Source organism: Drosophila persimilis, unplaced genomic scaffold, assembly GCF_003286085.1.
Source record: "Drosophila persimilis strain 14011-0111.01,24,50 unplaced genomic scaffold, DperRS2 tig00000780-arrow-arrow-pilon, whole genome shotgun sequence".
Classification (NCBI taxonomy): Eukaryota; Metazoa; Arthropoda; class Insecta; order Diptera; family Drosophilidae; genus Drosophila; species Drosophila persimilis.
This window is the reverse complement of record NW_020825353.1, coordinates 204599-228609: the sequence shown is the minus strand read 5'-3', so window position 1 is coordinate 228609 and position 24011 is coordinate 204599. Positions and strand designations below refer to the sequence as shown.

General features: G+C 45.3%; 2 protein-coding genes across 4 annotated transcripts; both read left to right on the top strand.

Annotated features, from left to right (window-relative positions):
- The first annotated feature begins 222 nt into the window (after positions 1-222).
- Positions 223-3523, top strand: LOC6602272 (G patch domain-containing protein 1 homolog). The gene is made up of 3 exons (XM_002027285.2): positions 223-307; positions 370-1797; positions 1866-3523. The coding sequence occupies exons 1-3, from the start codon at positions 250-252 to the stop codon at positions 3302-3304; spliced, it is 2925 nt and encodes a 974-aa protein (XP_002027321.1). The 5' UTR covers positions 223-249; the 3' UTR covers positions 3305-3523.
- Positions 3524-8434: 4911 nt separating this feature from the next.
- Positions 8435-23412, top strand: LOC6602271 (ral guanine nucleotide dissociation stimulator-like 1). 3 transcript variants are annotated; one of them, XM_026992723.1, is made up of 6 exons: positions 10347-11067; positions 15398-15991; positions 20487-20588; positions 20681-21589; positions 21648-21800; positions 21869-23412. In XM_026992723.1, the coding sequence occupies exons 1-6, from the start codon at positions 11065-11067 to the stop codon at positions 23009-23011; spliced, it is 2904 nt and encodes a 967-aa protein (XP_026848524.1). In that variant the 5' UTR covers positions 10347-11064; the 3' UTR covers positions 23012-23412. The 3 variants fall into 3 exon arrangements, with proteins under 3 accessions (XP_026848525.1, XP_026848524.1, XP_026848523.1); XM_026992722.1 differs by having other exon boundaries at positions 20678-21589; XM_026992724.1 differs by lacking the exons at positions 10347-11067; positions 15398-15991 and adding an exon at positions 8435-8492 and having other exon boundaries at positions 20678-21589.
- The last annotated feature ends 599 nt before the right edge of the window (positions 23413-24011 follow it).

Here is a 24011-nt window from a genome sequence, read left to right as displayed (position 1 = left end):
ATAATAAATGTAGAACGTAGAATATAAATATTATCTCACTATAATTCCTCATTTTTTATATTATATATATTATTTAGTGAATTGTTTAAATAATCCGTTAGGAATGTTGCGAAGCAGTCACAGTTCTTCGTGAAGAGTGAACAGGTTGGCAGTCCACTCAGCTGTTTATTATCTGTGCTGTGTGGACACACTGTTTTCTGACCCAAACAAATTGTAACGAAAATAAATGTAATTTTTGTTTTGCTTAAAATGGATGATGAAGAATCCTTGCACCGCTTCGGCACACCGCTTCCACCGCTGGAGAAGGGTAAGCTTTATCGCCAAGCCATAGGATAGAAAATAACACTTTAAATACACATCTTCTTGCAGACGTAGTGCCGGCCAAGAAGCCGCTGGCGATTGAGGACCAAATCGTCAAAGATGAGAACGGAAAGAGGCGCTTCCATGGCGCCTTCACGGGCGGATTCAGTGCCGGCTTTTGGAACACGGTGGGCTCCCTGGAGGGCTGGACACCGCAGACTTTCAAGAGTTCGCGCGCAGAGAAGGCCACTCCGAGAGCCCAACAGCGGCCCGAGGACTTCATGGACAAGGAGGACCTGGGAGAGTTCGGCATCGCGCCGCAGGGCATACGCACTCGCGAGGAGTTCGCCAAGGAGAGCGAGGAGGAGCAGCGCACGGGCCAGCGCAAGAGGAAACTAATGCAGCCGGAGCAAGTCGGTCCCATTCCAGGGGTGCCCGTGCTGGAGCACCTGCTGCGCCCAGTCCGCGACAAGGTGGCCGTGAGGATACTCAAGAGCATGGGCTGGAAGCCGGGCCAGGGCGTGGGTCCCCGCCAGACCAGGAAGGAGAAGCGTCTGGCCAGCGCCAGAAACAAGCGGGAGCAGTATCTCCTCGACCACTACGGAGCCGAGGGACTGCCCAGCCTGGATCAGCTCCAAAACGCAGCTGTAGAAGAAGGAAACGATGATGACGATGATGAGGATGATGAGGAGATCACCTTTGCACCCAATGACTACGAGCCCATCTTCTACACGCCCAAGGAGAATCGCTTCGGCATGAGTTACTCCGGCCTCAGCCGAGACCCCATTCTGTCCAAGTCGTCCTCTTCCCATCCAGCAGCTCCCATGCAGCACATCAATCTGTTCGGCCAGCTGGAGACGCAGCCCAAGCAGAAACAGCTCTCCATACGAGGCCAGGCCTTTGGAGTTGGTGCCTTTGAAGAGGAGGACGACGACATCTATGCCCGCGATGACTTGACACGCTACGATTTCTCCCTGGCCGACAAGAAGCCCAAGCAAAAAAAGATCCAGCACGTCCAGCAGCGCCACGTCATCGATGGCTTCAGCGAGGACAAGTCGGAAGCAGCCCTGCATAAGCCCTACGCCATAGATCTCCCACGGGACTTTAAGCCCAGGAACTGGCTGCAGCGGCGCAGTCGCTTTGAGCCGATGGACAGCGAGCGGACCAAGAAGCTGGAGGCGAGGAATGAATACAAAAAGACAGGCCTCGGCAGGCACGACCTCAATCCGGACCAGCGGGCCCAGCTGCTGGGGGAACAGAAGAGCCAGAAAGAAGAGCAGCAGCAGCAGCCGCAGCCGCCCAGCCGCAATCCCTTCAAGGATCGTGGCAAATTGCTGGAGCTCATAAACGCAAAGTCTGAAGGCTTCACCAAGGGTGGTCTGATAACCGAGGAGGAGCTTCCCAAAGCAGAGACGGCTGCAACAGCGATGGCCAAGCAGGTGAAAGAAAGCAATGCAACGATCCAGGAGAAGGCCGTCCTCAAGACCAAGGATTTGGGTAAGTAAGAACGTATTCGCACTATGTACCTCTTCTAAATCGCTGTATACCTACCCTTCCTATTGCAGCCTCTGCGACTCCCTCAGGTGGCTTCAAGCCCTTCCTGGCGGACGAGGCCAAGCAGGAACGCTACGATAAATTTTTGGACGCACAGCTCAAGACAGATGCGGAGATAACAGAGTTCCTGGCCAACATGCAGCCGGTGACGCTTTCCCTGTGGGATCGAGAGATGGAGAAGAAGGAATTCATTCAGGCAGCCAAGATCTATCGACCCCTGAATGGGCTCATGTACGACAGGTTCGTGTCGGAGGCCACCGTCCAGGCGGAACAGGCCAAGGAGCAGCAGAAGCCGCCCGAGGAGCGGAAGGTGGTCATGGAGCGGACCAAGACCATGTGGAAGCCCGCATCGCTGCTCTGCAAGCGTTACAACATAGCCGAACCATTCGGTGGGTCCATGCTGGAGCCGCCAAAGGAGCTCAAAGGAAAGCCCAAGATATCAATATTCGATTACCTGGAGACTTCCATCAATAGCAAGGCCGATTTTCAGACTCCAACGATCAGACCCAAGCACATGGAGAAGCCCAAGCCAGCTGTAGCTTCTTCGTTTGCTTTAGCTCCTCTAGCCCCTCCAGCTGCTGTGGCGCCTGAGCCTGAAAAAGAGAAACCTGCTCAGAGGAAGGAAGAGGAGCCTATAGTCAAGGCAAGTTTTGTGCCGAGGACTCCCTTGGAGCATGCTGTCGATGAGTCCCGGGAGAAACCCATTTCGGAGAAGAAGGATCTGTTTAGGAGCATCTTCGAGGATAGCGACGATGAGGAGAAGGTGGCTGTGCCACCTCCTCAGATAGCAACATTGTCCACTCCGCAGGAAAAACTGGCTGCAATTAATGAAGCTTTGGGTCTGCCCTCGACCTCGGCTGCCTCGGCGGCAACCTTGAATGTTCTGAGAAATAATTCACCGCCGCGCGGGATCTTTGCGGCACTCTTCAAGCCAATAGAGGAGGCCGCAGCGCCTGCAAAGTTCGCGCCTATCGAGGGGAACAAGCTGAAGATTGCCTACAAGTCGCGCGAGGAGCGACTGAGGAACGACAAGGAGCTGGCCATGGCTCAAGTGCCAGCCGAGGATATCTATGGACCCAAGCTGCCTGGAAAAGGGCCGCCTCCAAGGACCCAGGAGACCGACCATGCCGAAGTTGACCTCGAGGCGAAGCTTCAGCATCTCTGGCAGAAGCACGCTCCTAAGAAGCGCTCTGCTGACAAGTGGGTGGAGAAGAAGACTCTCTCGTCTGACGATAGTGATAGCGATAGTTCTAGTGACACATCTAGTTCCTGCTCTGCCTCGTCCCCTCGCAAGGCCAAGAGATCAAGAGTCAGCAAATCTAAAAAGAGCTCCCACCGAAGCTCTAGCTCGAAAAAGTCTAAGAAATCCAAACAGAAATCAAAGAAAAAGTCAAAGAAGAGCAGCGACAGATCAAAGCCTAAAGCGAAAAAGAAAAAGAGCAAGCATTGAATGTCAATATTAAATAAAAGAAGTCTCTTCTTAATCAATTATGCCACTTAATGGTTGGACAAACACTTCCCGAGCACTAGGAGGCTTAAACCATATTTGTATTGGGTGGTTTCACCATTTAATTTTCTTTGCGGAAAGTTTGACTATATCATATATGTACAGTGTTTTTTATAGCGTTTCATATGCTTTGAAAATGAATACCTATTATTTTTTTTTTAATATTCGCATTATTTATTTTATACTCACGAATCAACTTGAGTAACGGACAGTTCCCAGAAGGTTTATATACTTTTGATAAGTATTTCATCCCTGTCGATCTAGCCATCTCTATCTGTCCTAGTCCTAGTCTCTCAGTCCATCTCAGTCTGTTTCATGAATGCACAGATTAGAGCCCTGCATGAACGAACAACTTAATGCAAACAGATTCGTTAGAGGCGAACGAAACTGGCTGATATCAAACCTCTGTGCTGGGTCTCGGTATCGGTTTTTAGTAATTCTGGGTGATTCGAATATAACTGAAGCCAGGATTCGTTATGTAGGAACGCATTAAAGGGGCATGAATATAGCTGTGATTTTACAGGTCATTCGTCGAACTCCGCTAGATCGGACCACTATATCCTATGTCTAACAAAAAAAACGATCGGTCACCAACCAAAAAAATAGTGGTATTTTCGTTAAATTCCGAACTTTATACCATAAACATACAGATCTGTCTTCAAAGAATGGCCTGACAACATAGTATAGTAAGAAAAACTGTTCTTGTTTCAACAGATAAACCAAGTAAACATTTACATTTGTTTTGAAGAGTGATTTTGGATACTTTAGTAAGATTTAAGCTCACTATTTAATTTCCATAATGATTTTCTGTGCAGTTTTGAGGTATGCCTTAGTGCAAAACCTAATCTACGATATTATACGACACCTTGCGATATTCCCTATGTAATGTGGCCGCTACCCCTACGATAGCCTGCATCTCATTATGAAAATCCCATTACTTACGATGTAGCCGTTTGATCGCACCTCTGCCGGCTGTGAACACAGGTATACCGTAAAAAGGTGTAATCAGGAAAGGTAAGGCATTCGCAAAGGAATGCATATCGTGGGAGTGCTCTCAGCGAATGCCTCACCTTGAATTGAAACACCTTGCGCACAGGTAGATCGTATGGTTAAATCTGAGCCCAGACAACGATCACTCTCTCTCTCTTGATTTCGCTCTCTCTCTCTCGCTCTCCCTTTGTTGGCGGTGCTCTGCGCTGTGCCGTGGAGCCAGCTTCTCGGGCCTGAAGCTGAGTTTTGGCCGCTTTGTCGCAGATACGACAAACGCGTTGCCAAAGATAGACGAGTCCGCTCTCCGCTTACGGTTACGGGCAGCAACAGCAGCAGCAGCAACAGCAACAGCAACAGCAACAATAGAGCTATCATCTTGTCGGGGGATTGCTGGTGGTAGGGTGCCGAGTGGGGGACGACGCGGATGCGGAGCGTGGCTCGTAATGTCTGCCAAAGCGTAACGAACGGTTTTTCAGTGCTCAAGACAACAGCAACATCATATCGTTAATGGTATTTTCTGTTTCGTGTTTCTGTGTGTGAAAAAAGTGCACAAAAGTGGCCCCTAAAAAGAAAAGCGAAAAATATAAAAAACAACAACAACAGAATGAGTATCTAAAAGGTATACAACGAATATTGAAAATACTCCATAATATAATGGTAATGATTCGAAAATCGAAACCGTATGCATTCCATGGTAATATATTTCTAAAGAAATAAAGTAAAGGCCATATTAAAATTGGCATTTACTCACCTGCAGCGTCCCTTTGCCCATGTGTTGGTGTCTAGCTAGGGCTGTGCATATGTGTGTGTGTGTCTGTGAGTGTTCTCCTCTCCTTCTGCGTGTGTGTGCGAGTGTGTTTGCCGTTGCATAGCTGTAAACCAGTTGCCAATTGCAACGTGTTTTGGCCCAAAAGAGAGACAGACAGCCAGCCACAACAGAAAAACATCAGAAAAACCCAACTCAAATTTATAACTAGAAAACTGTCAAGTTTTTAGGGGCATCCAACACGGAAAATTATCTTAGGAAATACAAATGCAGGGATAATAAACCAAAAAAAAGTAGTGCAAATATCTGTTGCCTTTGTTGTAAATACCAATTTTTTTTTTTTTAAGTTTTATAGTGATTGATTGAGATCATTCGGTTAAGTGTAATATATTTATATAAAGCCAAGCTTAACAAGCTTTTTGAGACTCCAAATCAATCAAGTAGCTCTTTTTCAATCCCATCCTGCACTCTTTGATCAGATTGATAATATAAGTTTGTTCATAGATAACTACTGAATGAACATACTTTTAGGACCCGAAACTGATTGATTCTCTGCGTGGCAATGAAAGTTAGCAATGAAAGGAAAAAAAACTTTGGCAACAACTGGAACTCATCAAAGAGGCAGATAAATGTGTATCAACAATTTTCTATAAAATATAGAACTGCTTGCGTGTTCCTCCCAGAAACACGTCCGAAACGAGTGCCAAAGTGACAGAGAAGAAATCGCACAGACACAATCGACAAAAAATAGTGGAAAAAACAAAAAACAATAAGAACAAAGCTTAAGAATATAAAAAGATTTAACATGGCCATGTTTTTGCCTTATTTTTTTGTTTTTTGGCTAATAAAGCAATTTGATATCGTAAGGCAAAAACCTGAGAGTGAGATCATGTCTGAGAGCGGCAGCCAGAGAGAGAGATATTGAGAGCGAGATTGAGAGGTGAGGTAAAAAGAGAGCGTGCGCTCTCACTCAGCTGTGCTCTGCTGGAGCGTTACCAAAATTGAGTCTTACCGATTTGTAAATATTGACCAGCAGCAAAAACAAGTAGACCCATATATCACTCGTGTGTACATTTACGTATAAACATGCTTATACCGCTTATGGATACCCAGATCTCCACAGCAAATCTGTGTGGAGGTGTAAAATTTCGCAAAAAGCTCATCCAAGCTGACAGAACAGCAAAAGCACCACCTGAAGAAAAATATCACCTGAGAGAGAGAGACAGAGAGAGAGAGAGAGCAGCGTTGACTGAGACTGCGACTGCAACAGCGACGAGACGCTGGCAGCGCAGCTACGCCCCTCAGCATACCCTTGCAGAGACAGGGTATACGGTTTTAAACAGAAGTATGCAGCGACCAAGTAAAGATCCCAGTCTAGAATCTTAATATTATAAGCAAAATACGTTTGACATTTCGAAAGCTCCCCTTCCCATCCGAATAGTTCATAACTACCTATTATTTTTTTTTAGTTTGCTAAAATTCTCGTGACTTATTTTTCCAATCAAATTAGGGCCGCAAGGGTATCAAGAAGTCGTAGCACCTCAAGCTGCTCGTCATTCATGTTCTAAGTTTTGTTTGAATCTAAAATGCTAATGAATTGATGAGGTCTTTTATAGTTCTAAGAATTTATAAACAGAGGTTGATAGATACTGTAGACAGAGACAGCGAAAGAAAGGGAGGAGTTGGCAAGCCAGAATTGAGACCTCAGTTTGCTGTTCTTCCTCTTCGTCTTCGTCTGTCTCTTGTTATGGCGCTTGGAAAAGGGCCAGTCCAGCGCTCAAGGTAATCAAGGTTGATGATCGTACAAGTTTTGGCCAGCCGGAGTGCCCTTAATGAGATGAGAAGGGGAAGTTGAATGCATATTTATGCATATTTATAGGCTTTATTATGGCTATTTCAGAGAATGTATCTAAGAGGATATTAGGCACCACTAACAACACTCTTTTGCCGCTCTCTAATGTCTCTGGTCTGGTACCGCAAAAACACCTGATCTTCTTCATATGTGCTCTCTCTCTCGATGTCTCTCTTTCTTCGGCTCTGTCTAGGCGCTTGACCAGCCTCTACCTATTCTTTGATTTGTTTTGTCGTTGCACAAACATTTTCAGCATTTTTTCATGTTTGCTTGAGACTTCTACCCCCTGCCCAACGAATCCGTTCAGAACACGCACATTCCACAGAACCAAACAGAACAGGTAGAGGCAGAGGCCGAAGCAAAAACTAGCAAAAAAAAAAAAGAATAGAATGAACGGAAAAAACTTTCATTAATGTTTTTTTCCTTTGCTAAATATTTCGACACGATCCGCTATCTTTTGTCTCCTTTTGTCTCACCCCCCGTGCGGGCCGCCTGGACAGGGGGTAACTGCGATTACGAGTCGTAAAAAAGAAATTCATCATTTGAGAGTGAGCGAGTGACAAGCGGCGCTGTCAGCGTCGCAGTTGGTCGCTCAGTCGCTGTCGCTGGTCGTAGATCCGCGGCACAGTGGGTTGGGTCGATCTTTGATATTAGAACTGGAAATGGCTCAGAACTAATAGAAGGGCTAATTTTAGGACAAAGCTTCACAGTTTCTTGTACATAAATTGTACCTAGGGTAGCTGCACGTTGTACGGTACTAGTCGGGTATACAACATTTAAAATACGTTTTACTAAACTGGTCTATTTTTCACCACCTGATTAGCCTAGGACCACTGTGGCGTGGCTCACGTTTCGGTCCGAATATCGTAAATCAGTTGCGCGCGACGTTCAAGCGGCTCTGCTCTGCTTTGGTTTTGTTGTTTCTCGGCGCGTCGGTCGCTAGGTCTACGGTCTACGGGCTACGGGCTACGGTCTTCTTCTCCTCTTGGGGGTCTGGAGGAATGCCAGCAATGTGTGGCGTTTGGCTCTTAACTTTTATTGACCGTTTCAGTTACGCGCTCCACTGCGGCGGCTGTCTGTCGCACTTTCCATTGCTATGCGCGCTGAAACGATTTTCACTCGAGTGTTTTTTTTTTTTTTATTTTTTATTTTGTCGCTTTCTTACAGTTTGTTAACGCCGGGGAGCAGAAGAAAAGAAAACTTGAAATTTGTGGCGATACGATTGCAAGTTTGGTCGCGTATCTGCCAGATACATCCGCTTGTCCGGCCCAATTGCACAACCCAAAGAGAAATACATAAATACGATTAAATATAAAACGCGTTGCACGCGTGTGTGTATTCGAGTCTTTGTTCGTCGTTAGCCTGGCCAAAATGCGCGTATCCAACAGACACAAGTCATCATCATCAGCTTCAGCCTCAGATACAGCTCCGGCAACTGCAACGCACTCGAGTCCCCGCAGCACGCACCTCCAAGTAATTGCAGCATCTGGAATATAATGAGTCAAAATGTGGCCGATAGTCTGGTGAGTAGCCAACCCATTATCTACCTATGTACACATCTTGTACGAACTAGTATATATGTACCATAACTACTCCGTAGAAAGTAACGGGCCAACTGCATAGAAAGTCATTTTGAAAGCATGTATCTCGCAGGGCCCCAGGCAAGAGGTTTGTTTGGAGTCTTTTGCCCACCAAGACTGCTAATTGGTAGCTGAAACATTTTCGCAACTCATTAGCCCTAAATTGTGGCTGGCCGGCTGGGGGTGCTATAAATGTGCCATAAATATTTAGTGGTGTTAGTTTCCGCACTGAAAATGGAACTAAATATTTGTTTTTCGAATTAATATTTGTGATGTTATTTATAACTTATAAGCTACTATTATTTGCTATTGTATTAGCACTCGTGAATATCCCCGCCATGGTACCTGGATATCACTTTCTCCGTTTCTTCACTTTTCACTGATATCAATCCTCTATTATTTTTATTCCCCTAATGAACGATTTCCATCATCTCCAATTAAACCGAATATCTCACCATATTTCACAAAGATATTAGAGATCCCAGTGAGAGGAGATCCTGAATTTATTCCAGCTAACGTTTGAGAACAGTTCTAATAACCCTAGTATTAGACTTTCAAGTAGCCCAATATCCTTTACCCCAATCTACCTCTAACATATGATAGAATAAAGGGGAAAATATATGGCAAGATGGAATTTGATTAGTGCCAATGACATTGCTGACTTTATTCCATCTAATGTTTGAGAATGTTTAGATAGTTCTAGTTACCCCGACAATCTTATCATTCAACTTCAGAGTATTAAAATATCCTCCGCCCACCAATCTATTTCCCTCTTATATAGTACCTTATCAACTCGTTTTGTCTGCTCTTTTGTCCAGTGCAATTCCTAATTGATCGATCAATTGCCTTGCATTGGGGTCCAATATTTACACAGAAAACAAAACATTTGATGGGGCTCTTACGCAAATGGACGTTTTATTAATAATTTAGCCAATAGGCGACAAGAAACTTCCCTCCCAGCTCTCTCTATCGCTCTCACTAATTCGTTACCGAATGCCAGGTAATTCCATTTGCATAATTATGTCACTGGAGGTGGTCAATGGCACACAAAAATACAGACAATGAAAGAAATTTATTTAAATTTTGACCGCGGCATAAATCAAAAATCAAAATCTGGAAAAAATGCCTAAAGTGTCTTCAGGTTTTGGGGGGCTCATAAATTTCGTTAATAAATGTGAAAAGATAATGAAACACACAACAATATACAAAAAATACTAAACCAGAGGAATACCAGCCAGAGCGCGCTAGATCGGTATCTATTCTCATGTGAACCAAACAAATGAAGAAATTGCTCATCAGAGAAAAAACATAAACAGAGCGAACGGATGGAAAAACATAGTGGGTGCTAAAATTCCCACGATCCCACGGCTGGAATAGCTGTAATAGAGAGTGAGAGCTAGAGAGAGAGAGAAAGAGTACCAGAGCGTAAGCAAGCTTATGTCCATGAACTGCCTAAACGAAGTGCGGTCATTCCACTCGTCAAGGAGCCTAATTTGTTCCACAACCTCTCTCTTCCGGTAACAATGGATTTAATTGTGATGTAAAAACGTATAAATACACATTGTTAAACGGAGACACACGAAAAAATGCAACAAACACAAAGCATACGAGAATTATTGGTTTGGTAACTGAAACAAGAGGCCGCTCGCTGAGTGCTTATACCTTATATTTCGTATGCCTTGGCGCGAATATTCTGTTCTGAGCAGCGCCGGGCGTGCGAGAGCAAGAATGGGGTTGGCTCTGCCCAAGTGCGTTTTTAACTGTTGTTGGCGGCGGTTGTGTCGCTCTGCCAAAGAACTTTTTTTGTGTGTGGTGTGTCTCGCGCGCGCGTTTTTCCTCCTGCGTGGAGCAAGCGTTTAGGGAAAACCCCCCCATGTGAAATTTGTATAATGTTTTGATAATTACATACATATATTTTTCATGCTGAGATGTTCAACGAAACACGGGAAAATGCATACAAAATCTCGCAATGCTAAGCTTGTGTATGCAAGAGTGCAGCCGCAGTAAAAGTGAAACTAAATAGTATACAGGAGTGAAAGAAAGAAATACACAAGTAAATAAAGAAGAAAGCAAACGGAACGGCGTGATAGAGTTTAATCAGCCGTGAAAGGAGTAAGATACAGACGGTCAGACGCCAGACAGAGACGACTGTCTGCCAATTGAACGTAGTGCAACGAACCCAAGGATTGACTCCCAGTAACCACCAACCACCACCACAACCTGCTCCTTTTGCTGGGTGTGTGTGTGTGTGTGTGCGCGCGAGTGTGTGTGTGTGTTGACTCATCGCCATTCCCAGGAAGCTGGCGCTGGCTGGACTTACCCAGAACCCACAGAAGCTTGGAGAAAGAGCAGACAGAATATCGATTTTACTTGTTTCCACTCATCCGTTGAAGGAGAGGTGAGAGGTTTCACAATTAAAGCGACGAGTAGGAAGAAAGCCGATAAGAAAAACCGAAGGACAACAGGAACGCAAATCTCAGCAACATTTCTCAACGAAACAAAAGCCAATCCTCAAATGGTAAACCCCAAAAGAACGAACGAGAAAGGTGTATGCTGCTGATCGATTGGAGACTGGCAATGCCCTAACAGTTACATTTGGACCCATGAGAGAGAGAGAGTACTAGAACAGTGCACTGTGAAACCGCAAAAGAAACAGACAGAGAGAGAAAAGCGCATATGGTCTAACGGAGCTGCAAATACTCGAAAGGTCTCTCTCTCAGGAAGCCAAAATACTTACTGAAAGGAGCAGACAGTCGTACCCCAAAGACAGCTCAACCCTGAATGTAAACTGAATGTTTTGTACTTGATCTGGTTATTTATGGGCATTGGCTACTTTAGTCGAATTATTGATTTCAAATGGTATGGCTAAATAGAAGGAAACCAGGATAAGTCGATAAAAGTATTCCTATATGTGGGTTCATCCACAAAACGGATCATTTGGGGAGAAAAGGTGCTATAAATCATATCCACTGAGTGTTTTGGTTCTCTTCCATTCAGTGATTTTTTGTGACAGGCAGCATTTACTCGCTGTACAATAAGCAAAAGCTCTCCGCCTCCGCCACCGCTTCCCCCTCTACCCAACCGGCTACTCTCCAAAGTCTCCACTCCGCTCCAGCATGCACCGGAGGAGAATGGAGGAGAATGCATGCGTAAACATAATTTACGGTGCTAGTTATGCTCAGTGGCTCAAGCTTTAGTTCAAATTGATATATTTCTGTATTGTTTGAACATCATCTGTGCTGCACAGCGGATGTGGTTTGATAATAGCCCCGAAGAGAGGGACGACAGACCAGAGAGAGAGAGGCAAATATGGTGAGATTGAGAGAGAGCCGGAGGAGAGAGGAGGAACAACTGTTGTCAAGCTGAGTGCGTCGGATGCAGATGCAGTCACATGTAACTGACAGTCGTCAAAGTCATTTAGTCAGTCAGTCAGTCGGAGCAGAAAAGGTATGGGCGGATAGGGGGCTAGGGGCAGAGCGGTGGAGCGGTAGATCGGTAGAGCGGTAGAGGGACGCCAGTTTTTAGTTTCAGTTTCTGTTTTACTTTTACGTTTTCAATTTTGTCAGGCATTGTTTTTATACCCAAGCAGAGGGTATGCTCGATCTCACCAATTTACACAAACAACATGATACTATGAGGCATATGAAGCCTCATGGGGTCTCATTTAGTTTGTCCCAACATTTGCATATGTCTAAATGGATATATGGAACTGATCCCCAAGGGGTATCCTACAGTCGTGATTCACCCTTCTCGCTTATTTCATTTGCTCTTGTTGCAATTCACTAACTCGTGCCAGGGGTCGTCGATTTATAAATAGATATGTATTGTTGTGTACTCATATACACATATTTATTGTACATACATACCTACATAGATGTACACAGAACCAACCCCCCAAATGACCATCCTCTTTGATGATGCTTCTCCCATTGTGGGTGGGTGGGTGTTTGGTTTGGTTTGGTTTGGTTCGTTCGATTTTCCCTTTGTTTTGACCGGCCCAGGGGCTATTTTTGCAAAGATCTGTAATTGAGAAAACAAGCCCCCACCCCAGAGAGCCATCGCGAGCACCCACGCGCACTTTTGGCGCTGGAAAGAGCCAAAGAGGAAAGGTCACCTGCTCTATATATAGACAAATGATGTGGGCTGCGGCACCACTCATCGTCCCCCACCAATCATCCCACTTGGCCGTAATTCAGTGCTGTTATGTCTTTATAATTGAGGCGCTTCCATATACAAACACGAAAATGTTTGACAATTGCCCGTCTGGATGGGTATATACCACTCGTATATACCCGTAATACTATAATATTTCATCATTTATAATGAGCTTTGTTTCTGTTTCTGTTTATGTTTTTGGCCCCCCCACCCTTCTTCCCACCCCATTTTGTGGGTTGGGTTTGGGTATTTTCTGATGAATCACGGCGAATCGAAAAATGAAGCTTACTACTTTTTGTTGTTGTATGCAAATGCAAATTCGATGCCTCCTCCCAGACTCTCGTGTTCTCGTATTCTCTTGTTCTCCCGTACTCGTTTAGCATTCGCTGCAATAATAAACGTGAATGAAATGAGTGTACTCGCTCCTCAGTGCTCTGAGTCTCCGAGTATCTGAGTGCAATGTATGTGCATATTGATTAGAGGGAGGGCATATCATATCAAATGGAACAAATATGTACATACATGCATATTATAATTCTACATAGACTATGTTCATAGGCATCATGTAATCCCCCCCTCCAAGTAGGTCTAGGCCGGTCTGGGTCCAAGGCTTCGAAGGATTCATAATCAGCTGTCGCTTCAATTTCTGAGTTATAGAAATTGTCTGATTTCTTATCGATTCAGCAGCTCAATGAATAAACAGCACATACTCTTCAGGGTATACTTTTTCTTATAAATAGGATTGAAAACATATAAATAAAACTATAGAAAATGCATATATATTTATTTGAATTTATTCAAGTGTGAAACTATTTGGATTGAATGATTGTTTTGGTAGTTTTATTGATTTAATAATCTCAAGGATTTCTATATATTTTGATGGGAGTACTATGTAAACATTCGAGGGGTTATTTTCCAATTGGAAAATTTCGTTAATCGAATTTAGGAATGGAATAATAATTTTCTTTTTGGAATTAAAAGCTTTTCCGAGGCAATCCTAGACCTCCCTCAATGCCGAATGCTTGGAGCAGGGACGTGCCCGAATTAAAGGGAACTTTTTTGTTTTTTTGTATTTTTCTAATATTTCATTGCGCCGGAATGAAGTGTTCGTGATGCGTATTTGATTGTTCGGGTCTTTCATGCATTTCTTGGTAATTTAATTTCAAGGCCCCAAATCTCATTTGATACACTTTGCCACGCGGGGCACGTCCCACATTCGAGAGCGACCCGCAACCTTTTCCTCGCCGATGCCGTGTCGGATGCTGACCTCTCCGACGAGATTAACTGGCTCCAAGAGCCCCCGAAATGACATTTCTGTACACATGAATCCGGCACAGGCCGGCCCCACCGGCATTCAGGCTGAAACAAGTTATGTAATTGTATGTAACGGAGCCAGGTCGGTCTTTGGTCTGTCAAATTGCTAGAGTTGGCCCCGATTCATGGTTTAACTCATGATGGAATGGGCACTGGCACTGGCTAGAGAGTGGAGGAGAAAACGCGAAGCGCAGTTTTCCAAAACCAAAAGAAAACATTTATTAAGGCAAATTTTTGTAGAAATTTCTGGCTTCCCAGCGAACGACGAAAGCAAGATGCTCTTTTGGGGGTTCCACACTTGATTGGAGTTCTAAAAGATATCACAATAAACTGCTCTCATATCTCTGAGGGGGCTAAAGAGTATCCCCAAGAAACAGCTTTAAAAGAAGAGAATGATAGGATTTACTTTATCATAGAATGAATTGGAAAACTTCTGTTTTCTGGAATGCAAAAACATATTGTTATTAGTGTATGCTCTCCTGGGATCCTTTCCTCGGTGAGGGTATCGGCGGCAGGCATTCAATCAGCATTTCGATGGCCAAACGTGTGCGCAGCTGTCAAAAGGCGTGAAACACTAAACACCGGCCGAAACAACAAACAGGCCACAGCCGCAAATGCACGTACACATATAATAACTTCCTGGTAAAAGTTGTACACATCTCGGATGGATAGTTTTGGATGGGTGGTATCTGGGGGGGATCTGGGGGGGTCTGGGGACGATGCCTGATCATCATACTCGTACTTGGGGATGTTGTTTATGGGTATAGGCCGCCCGGGAGCCACATCGTGCCTAGCACAATGGGAAATGGCTAAACAAAGATTGCCCGTAAATTTCGCCTCAAGTGAGACGAATGGGGGAGGGGGGACTGGGGTGGGGTGAGGCGTAAACGCTTCCCATTTAACCAAACACGGATGGAATCGGCTGGGATGGGATGCGATGAGTGGAGGAGCGCCTCAAGTGAGTGGAGCGCCACTTGAAGTACAAAAGTCGCTTGTCAAACAAAAATTCACTCGCTTTTTGTCTGGGGTTACGTTCATTCGTTCGATGTTTTGTCTATTTTCGGCTGTTTTTTGGAGCTCATAAACACATAGATACCATACCCACAGCTGAACGCTGAACAATACGAGTGGCTTGTGGATTGTCGATTGTGGTGTGTGTGTTTTCGGAGTCAAATTGTAGCCAAGGTCAGGGGCTCTGTGAATGAACTGAAGCGATGACAGCTACAGCCATAGCCACAGCTGAAGCTGAAGCTGAATTTGAAGTGGGTTGAGGGACAGAGTCAATCAATGAACCGCAGCCAAGATACCAAGATCAAGTACAAAACAGCCCAGAGAAACAGCAGTCTCCTTGTTTCTAAGTAGCATCTGAATCTCTGCAGAATTTCACAAGCCAAGCCAGCTGTAAATGCCCGCATAGCCAACATCCGCACCAGCACCAGCACCAGCACCAGTCGAAGCCCACGCTTATCAAGAGCCACACTTGTGCTTATCAGCTGCAAGACTTGGCCGGCTACAATCGTGCCCTGATGCCGCCGCTGGACAACACCGACTTCAGCAGCGCCTGGCGACATGTCAACAACAATTCGACCAGCAAGACCTGCGCCTACCACCAGAAGGCCTCGCACCATCCGCAGCAGCCCCAGGCCCATCCCCAGTTGTACCACCACAACACATGTCCGCGCCAGAAGAAGGCCTCAGCGATGACAGGGCCGGCCATAGGGATGTGCCACCAGCAGCAGCAGAACCAGCAGAACCAGCAGCACCAGAGGCGATCCCGCTCAGCGTCCGCCAAGCCGCGGCGCAATAGCTCGTACCACTCGTACGACGATCTGGACGCCTCCTCGGCGGTGGCCAGTGCGGAGCGCAAGGTGGTGGCCAGCCTGAAGTACCTGTGCGCCTGCACGGGGGCCACGCTGCGCAATTTGTCGAAGAAGACGAAAGATTTACACGCCAAAAACTATACCTACACCAAGGTAAATAACCGTAATAGTACTCAAGAAAAACAGCGGGGCGATACAATACAATAAAATACACAACAATATTTTCCATATTTCGCTTTGATGTTTACCCTTCGTTTCCGATGAGTGTGTGCCAGTCGCTGACTGGCGGCGATGTCGCTCGGCTCCGGCTATGTTTATACAATTGTTTGCTTAATTGTTTCGACAAACTAATTGTTTCGAATTGCATGCAAGAGTTTGAAGCGCAGAAATCGATGCGGAATCGTTCTTTGAAATGCTGCGAATGTCTTTCGGGCAAAGCAATCGATGAGGCGATAACATACAAGTTACAATCGATAAAAAGACGTTCTTATCGATAAATTAGACTTCAAGCAAGGATTCTTTCCACTTTGAAGCCTGACATAATAAATAAAATACGTTTTTAAAGATGATTAGACTTCAAGCTAAGATTTATTCCACTTTAAAGCCTAATCTAATAAATAAATTCACTCCGATAGGCGATAAGCAATCGATAAGGCGATGAAATACAAGTTAAATCGATAAAATTACGTTCTTAGAGATAAATTAGACTTCAAGCAAGGATTCTTTCCACCTTAAAGCTTAATCTAATAAATAAATTCACTTCGATAAGCGATAATCAATCGATGAGGCGATAGCATATAAGTTAAAGTCGATAAAACGACCTTTTTTCAGATGATTAGACTTCCAGACAGGATTCTTTCCATTTTGAGGCACAATCTAATACAAAAATTCACTCCGATAGTCGATAAGCAATCGATGAGGCGATAACATATAAGTTAAAGTCGATAAAACGACATTTTTTTCAGATGATTAGACTTCCAGACAGGATTCTTTCCATTTTGAGGCCTAATCTAGTACAAAAATTCACCCCAATAAGCGATAAGCAATCGATAAGGCGATAAAATACAAGTTACAATCGATAAATATACTTCGAGCAAGGATCCTTCCCACTTGAAGCTTAATCTCCCTCAGATCGATTTTTAGTCGATATTGCATGAAATCTATCGATAAGTGCAGGCTGAGTGTTTGCATAAATAAATCAAAGAGCCTCTTCCAAGATGATTTACCACCAAAAAGCACTCGAATAAATCATACTTAAGTGGCAGAACACCCAGTGTTTCCTTCACTTTTGACGTAAATGTGGATTGAACAGGGGCTGCTGCCGCTGCCATAATGCGTCATTAATTAAACAACCAAAAAAAGAGAACAGTTTAAACAGCACACAAAAAATACCAAATAAATAACAAATAAATTAAATAAATACAGGCGTACATACGTCTATGTATGGCATATATGTACAATGTACAATACAATGCGAGAATAGCAACAAAAATATTTTTTGGCAGATGCCACTAAGAAAAAGTCGCTGCCGCTGCCGCTGCCGCTGCCGCTGCCGACTGCCGGCTGAGCGGATGATCGTGAATCGAAATTGATTAAATGTTGCCTTCACATTGTATATGTACGGGCGTGCACATATGTACATATGCACATACATATATATAAATGGATAGATTGGGGAAGGGGAAGTCGAAATCAACCAGCCGAAAAAATAAACCAGAAAGCAGCAAGATCACCAGAGGCAGCGGCAGCGGCAGAGGCAGCGGCAGTGGCAGCGGCAGCGGCAGCGGCAATTAACCTGAAGCATGCTACAATTAAATAGAAACAATTGCAATTTTTGTTATGTATTTCGTATGTTTTCGTTTTTGTGCAGAGGACAAGGGTATATTGTGTTTGTATCTACCTCTGAAGGAGGGCAGATTCCCTGAAATTTCCTGATTGTTCCGCCTTTTGTGCTCTTTCTCTTTCCCAGTGTGGCTTAACTACAGTCCCACTTGAGAGGTATTCCATAGTCCGAACGCTAACCATTCGTGTACTTTCTTTTTATTTAGATTTCTGGATTTTTAGCAGGAAGCTGCCAGCAAAAACAAAAAGCCACAAGAAAGACAATGTTTTGCCAGCTGTTGTTATTATAAATTCTGTATTTTCTTTAATGAATTAAAGAGATTCTTGAATCGCAAAACATTGGCATTGCTAAATGGCTGAAAGCGTAAAACGGGGGTCGCACCATTTTCCCATTCGCTTTGGCTTTGGCTCTGCATCCCTCCCCGCCCCCCTCCACAAGCCCCCCCTAACATGTTTCTTTCGGTTTTGCAATTCGCAAGGCCATTTGGAAAAATTTCAGCTGTTTCCAGACCAAAAATCTCCTCCAAAACGAACGCAATTTATGCACAATTACACAAAGCAACAACAAATTACGATACGGTGGGGCATGCGGCATGCGGCATGGCGGCATGGCGGCCTGCGGACCGCCACTTAACGCCCCGAGAAAAAGAGATTTTTTTTTTTTTAATTTCTGTTTGAGTTTTGTTGTTGTTTCTTGTCTCGCTGAGAAGTATGTACATAATTTGCTCTTTACGAAATATTAAAGTACTTCAATAAAAATTTACGAAACGCGGCCAAAGTGAACTAAACATTTGAGCAATTTCTGTGCTCCCTTTTGTTTGTTGTAATTAAAGCGCATGCGGGCAATTAATTGGTTCAACATGAAATCCGTGCCTGTCCGTCCGGCTGTCCGACTGTCCGGCTGTCCGTCTGTCTGTCTTGTGTGGCAGTGTACGGCCGTGTGACCCCACGTATCGGTGCCTTTCGAGTCGTGTTTGTGTTTAGGTTAGACATTCTTTCGAGTGTAGCGAATATTTCAATGAAACTCCACGAAACAGGAGTTGAATCAAATCCCAACCCAGGCGGGGTATTTCCAGCTTCGATTCATATTTTTGTATGACATCTCTGACATCTTTTGGGGTCCCTTTGTATTGTAAGTGTGGTTGTCAGTCAAATGTCTTTTTATAGCTTTCAGCCTCTTGTAAATACCCTGCTTTTCTGTGGGGCGCCACCCAACTACGCCCCATGCCCCACGCTTACACGAACCTTGCGTGCCCTACCCTCTGGGGCGGCTGCTCGTTTATGTATTCAATTCCCTCTGCTCGAGTGCTCTGCTTATTCATTCACAACTCGTTTAATGCTTTCCTCACGCCGCCTTCTGTGAGTGTTGCGTTGTGTTTGGTATTTGTTATTTGGTATTTGCATAGTTTTTACATAAACACAAAAGGTATTTTGTAAAATTCTGCCTCCTTTTTTTGTTGTATCGTTTGCCGCTTGTTGCATGATTTTCTAATTGGAATTTTAATGCTCGGGCGTTGATTAAAAGCGCAAATATGTGAGGAATTTTAAGGGCCCCTACGCTACAAGTGGGGGTACCCCCACTCAAAGGTGTGTGCCATACGGCATTGGGCCACAAATTGGCTACAAATACAATTAGTGGTTGTCGGGAGCGTCCAAAACTTACGAATTTATTTTTCAAACTCGAAAAAAGTATTCTCAAATTCTAAAACATTTTTACGAAATATTTTCAAGTTCCCAACTTAATTTAAACAAAACGCAAATCGAAATCTGTGTAGATGTAACCATTAAAATATTTTCAAACGATTTTTAAAACGTTAAGGGATGGTAACACAACGATAGTTACCGATAGAAATCAGAAGAGTGTTCGAAAATTAATTTGTTGAGTTTTCTGGCTCTTATAAGAAAAAAAACAGTTAAAAAAAGCCAGCATTAACAATTTTAAAATATTTTCTATCAGTTTCAGCGAGTATTTAAATCATGAATAGCCATATCGAGACGCCAAGAGCTCCTAAACAATTTTATTAAACTGTTTATTCTCTTAAGACTTGAAAATATATATTTTTTAATTGTTTTTATTATCTTAGAGCTAGGGAATATATTCTTTTGACCTGCTTGGTGGCTCTTAAAACTTAAGAATATATTTTGTAAATATGTTTTTATCCTCCTTAAACTTGGGAATATACGGAACATGACGATTTCGAAGCACATTTAATGTAGCAAGAGGCCAAGAAATTAGCAAGGAATTTATGTGTGTACCAATTAAAATACCAAACACCACAAAGGCAACTAAAATCGGACAAGACACGAACAAATGCCACACGAAACGGAAATGGAAATGGAAATGCCAGACAGCCGAATTTCCACAAAAACAAACAGTTTTCCGCTCCTTCCAATATACACAAAAAACAATTTTGCACAAATTGAACAGTGGGAAGAACGACATCATGTTTATATTGAAAATATTTAAAAATTCCTTTTGGACTCGTATTAAGGGGAAATAAATTAAATATATACGCACGTCGGAAATCGTTGGCTAAATTTAGACGAATGATAAACGACTGGACCCAGGAATTGGCAGAGATTTTTGACTTTGACTTTGGCATTGGTTAATATTCCAGAGATACGTATGTGTGTATATTTATGGGGGGATTTTATTGGGCTAAGATTTGAGGGTATGGAGAAGGGTATGGAAGGGTATTCACAGCCAAGGGAGCTCCCCCCTTCAGGAGATATTCGATTTAAGATAATACTATACCATATGACCATCCATTTAATCCAATTTCCGTTCTCTCTTCGTTTTTTGCAGCCCACGTGGCGCCTGTGGGGCGAGGAGCACGAGAAAAATGCTATTTTCACCGTCTACCTGAAGAAGGTCCGCTACCATCGACCCACGCCGACGGCCAGCAATGTGAGTAGCAGCTCCCAGGTCCTAAATCACCTCCTAAATCAATTACCTAAGTGGCTAACAACGTTCCCTTCCGCACTCTGAACTTGCAGCAGGACTCGGATGATGAGATTTCCCATCTGGAGTGGGAGACAGTGCGAGTGCGCTTTGTGAAGGCGGCAACACTGGCCCGCCTCGTGGAGGCCCTGGCCACAGACGACGGGGAGCTGGAGTCGACGTTCATCAATGTGTTCCTCTCGACGTATCGCACCTTCTCGACGCCCAAGCAGGTGCTCAGTCTGCTGACCCAGCGGTACGATGCGCTGCACGACAAGCACTTGGAGGAGCTGGAGCAGGCGCAGCAGAGCGGCCAGGTGGAGGATCCGGCCTACGATCCGCATGCGTCCATCCATGAGCAGCACAAGAAAACTCTAGTCTCGGCGCTGCACGTGTGGCTCGACGGATTTCCCGAGGACTGGCACGAGGACAATCTGCAGCAAATCCTGGCGTTCGCCACCAAGCGGCTAAAGCGTTCCGATCTTCACATCAAGGTGCTCAATCGTCTGGAGCGTCTCATCCGGCAGTCTGTCTACGGCAACGGAGGCGGTGGCGGTGGCGGCGGCGGAGGAGGAGGCGGCATGGAGAACAATGGCCTGCCCTGGCTATCGCAGGCCCAGCAGGCTCAGTTCATGATTCCCACGCACTACGGCTCCTCGTACGACCTGAGCGAGCAGTTCAATGGACTGTATCTGACGCCCATGGGCCATGGTCCCATCTACCGTGGGCCCACACACTTCCTGCAGGCCTTCCGCTTCCCCCATGTGCCCGTGCGACACTTCGCCGAGCAGCTGACGCGCATGGACACGGAGCTGTTCAAGCGTCTGATACCCCACCAATGCCTGGGCCACACCTGGGCCCGTCGCGACAGCGGTGGGTCGGAGACGGTGGTGGCCACCATCAATCAGTTCAATGCGGTTCTCTTCCGAGTGGTCTCCAGCATCCTGATTGATCGCCTGAAGCCACAGGTGGGTTTGAGGCGAGCTCTGATTTATTTCCTGTACAATACTAATCCAATAATTCCAGGAGCGCGCTTTGAACATTTCCCGCTGGATTGACATTGCCCAGGAGCTGCGCATGCTCAAGAACTTTAGTTCCCTCAAGGCCATCATTTCGGCATTGAATTCCAACTCGATCTATCGCCTCTCCAAGATCTGGGAGTTCCTGCCCAAAGAGAGAGTAAGTCCCGTACCCTTTTTCGTGGGATCACAACGTGTGCTAATGAATTTCTCTCCCCCCCCTACCAGATGGAAGTCTTCACGGAGCTGGCGCGCATCTGTTCGGAGGACAACAATGCCTGGACCCTGCGCGAGGTACTGAAGCGCGAGGGAACGGCCAAGAACCCCGATCCGGGCAGCGATCAAAGCGATCGGCATCTGCAGAAGCTCATCCTGAATCTGGGCACACAAACATCCCACGGAACAATACCCTACTTGGGGACATTTCTCACCGACCTGACCATGATCCACACGGCCAATCCCGATTATCTCACCGAGGACAAGCTGATCAACTTTGACAAGAAGCGCAAGGAGTTCGAGGTCCTCGCACAGATCAAGCTGCTGCAGGGGGCGGCCAACACGTACAACCTGCAGGGGGATGCTCTCTTCGATCACTGGTTCGCCTCGATGCCGCTCTTCGACGAGCGGGAGGCATTCGAGCTGAGCTGCCGGCTGGAGGCACAGCCGCCGGCGCCGCGCAAATCGGTGGTGAGCACAAACACCTCGCTGACCAACACGACGGCCTCGTCGACGGCCTCCATCATAGGCCACCGCAAGACTGACTCCATTCACTCCAATTCGAGCAGCGGGGCCGGCTCGCAGTTCTACTGTGAGCTGAACAGCAGCACCAGCTCCCGGCACAACTCCCTCGACAGGGACGCCCACCATGCCTCCCTCATGTCCGCCTCGAGTAGCGTGTCCAACCTGTCGCTGGACTCGAGTAACTCGGGCGGCCGCCAGTCCGGCAAGCTGACGCACTCCCAGTCCGTGGGCAATGGCCTCAAGTCGAATGGGAACGGGACCACCAATGGCGGGGGATCGCCGCACATCAATGCCCAGCTGGTGCAGCCGACGGGGGTCACCCCGCAGTCCGCACCGGACTTTTACATCATCCGTGTCACCTACGAGACGGACAACATCGAGCTGGATGGTATCGTGCTCTACAAGAGCATCATGCTCGGGAACAATGAGCGCACTCCGCAGGTGATCCGCAACGCGATGCTCAAGCTGGGACTGGAGGACGATCCGGATCGGTTCACGCTCGCCCAGGTGCTGCCCGACAAGGAGCTGGTGATGCCGAAGAACGCCAATGTCTACTATGCGGTCAACACGAACTACAATCTCAACTTTATACTGAGGCCGCGCAAGGACGAGGGCGTGGCTGGCAGCTAGTCCACAGCGGTGCCTCTGTCCCAGTTATGGTGCTTGGGATACGAGGGCCAGGAGTGAGGAGCAGCAGCACGGGAGGAGTGTAAATAGTTTAGAGCTCGATTCGCACATGACAAGAAACTGGAGAACGAAAACCAGTTCATATTTAAGTTATTTATTGAGCAGAGAACGAGAAGGAGGAGCCAGTCCCTTCGATTACGCGTAGTTGTTTCGACTTGAACCCTCTACACCCCCCAGCCCCCAACCCCGTCAATTAGTCCGTAGGAAACTTTTGTAATCTCTTATTTTTCGCAGCCCCCGCGGGAGTTTGTTCATAGAAAGCCGAACACCCAAAAAAACCGAAAACACACGCACCCACACATATTATATAGAGACTCTACTGGAATATTTGCTGATATTTACATACATACATATGTACATGTATGTACATATACATATATTTATGTATATACATACATACAAGATAGAGGAGAGATATGCCTATACAAAACGTTGATATTCTAAATGTGGTACAATAATTTTTGGATTTTGAAAGTCGGTCTTTAGTTTAGCCAGGACTCGTACTCCTTGTCTGTACTTTATTTTGAGAATCTTCAAAAACACACACACACACGCAACCAAACACACAACAGAGCGTACTCGTATTTGTATAGATGTTTTTTTACCCACTGTACGCGTATTATAAATACAAAAATACAAAATACTATATACACTATATATACAATATATTAAGATATCCGAGCGATAGGTACGATTTGTACGATTCGATCGCCGAATGAAGTGGAGTGCACAATTATACGGTTAAGACATTTTTTTTGAGTTTATTTCTACACTTAAGGCCGTTAAATGAGAGGAACGGCGACAATTAGTATACATATGCGATATACACACTAAGGATCTACATACAATATATATATATATACATATATATTAACTATGAGAGCTATTTCGAAGTAAATTGCAAACAGAAACAGAAGCAAGCCCCGAAGAAAACCGATTAATT

Coding starts and splice junctions, on each gene's coding strand:
- LOC6602272 (XM_002027285.2), top strand. CDS start 250: ATGGATGATGAAGAATCCTTGCACCGCTTCGGCACACCGCTTCCACCG. Junction 308..369: donor GCTTCCACCGCTGGAGAAGG/GTAAGCTTTATC, acceptor ATCTTCTTGCAG/ACGTAGTGCCGGCCAAGAAG. Junction 1,798..1,865: donor CCTCAAGACCAAGGATTTGG/GTAAGTAAGAAC, acceptor TTCCTATTGCAG/CCTCTGCGACTCCCTCAGGT.
- LOC6602271 (XM_026992722.1), top strand. Junction 15,992..20,486: donor AAAACTATACCTACACCAAG/GTAAATAACCGT, acceptor CGTTTTTTGCAG/CCCACGTGGCGCCTGTGGGG. Junction 21,801..21,868: donor AGTTCCTGCCCAAAGAGAGA/GTAAGTCCCGTA, acceptor CCCCCCTACCAG/ATGGAAGTCTTCACGGAGCT.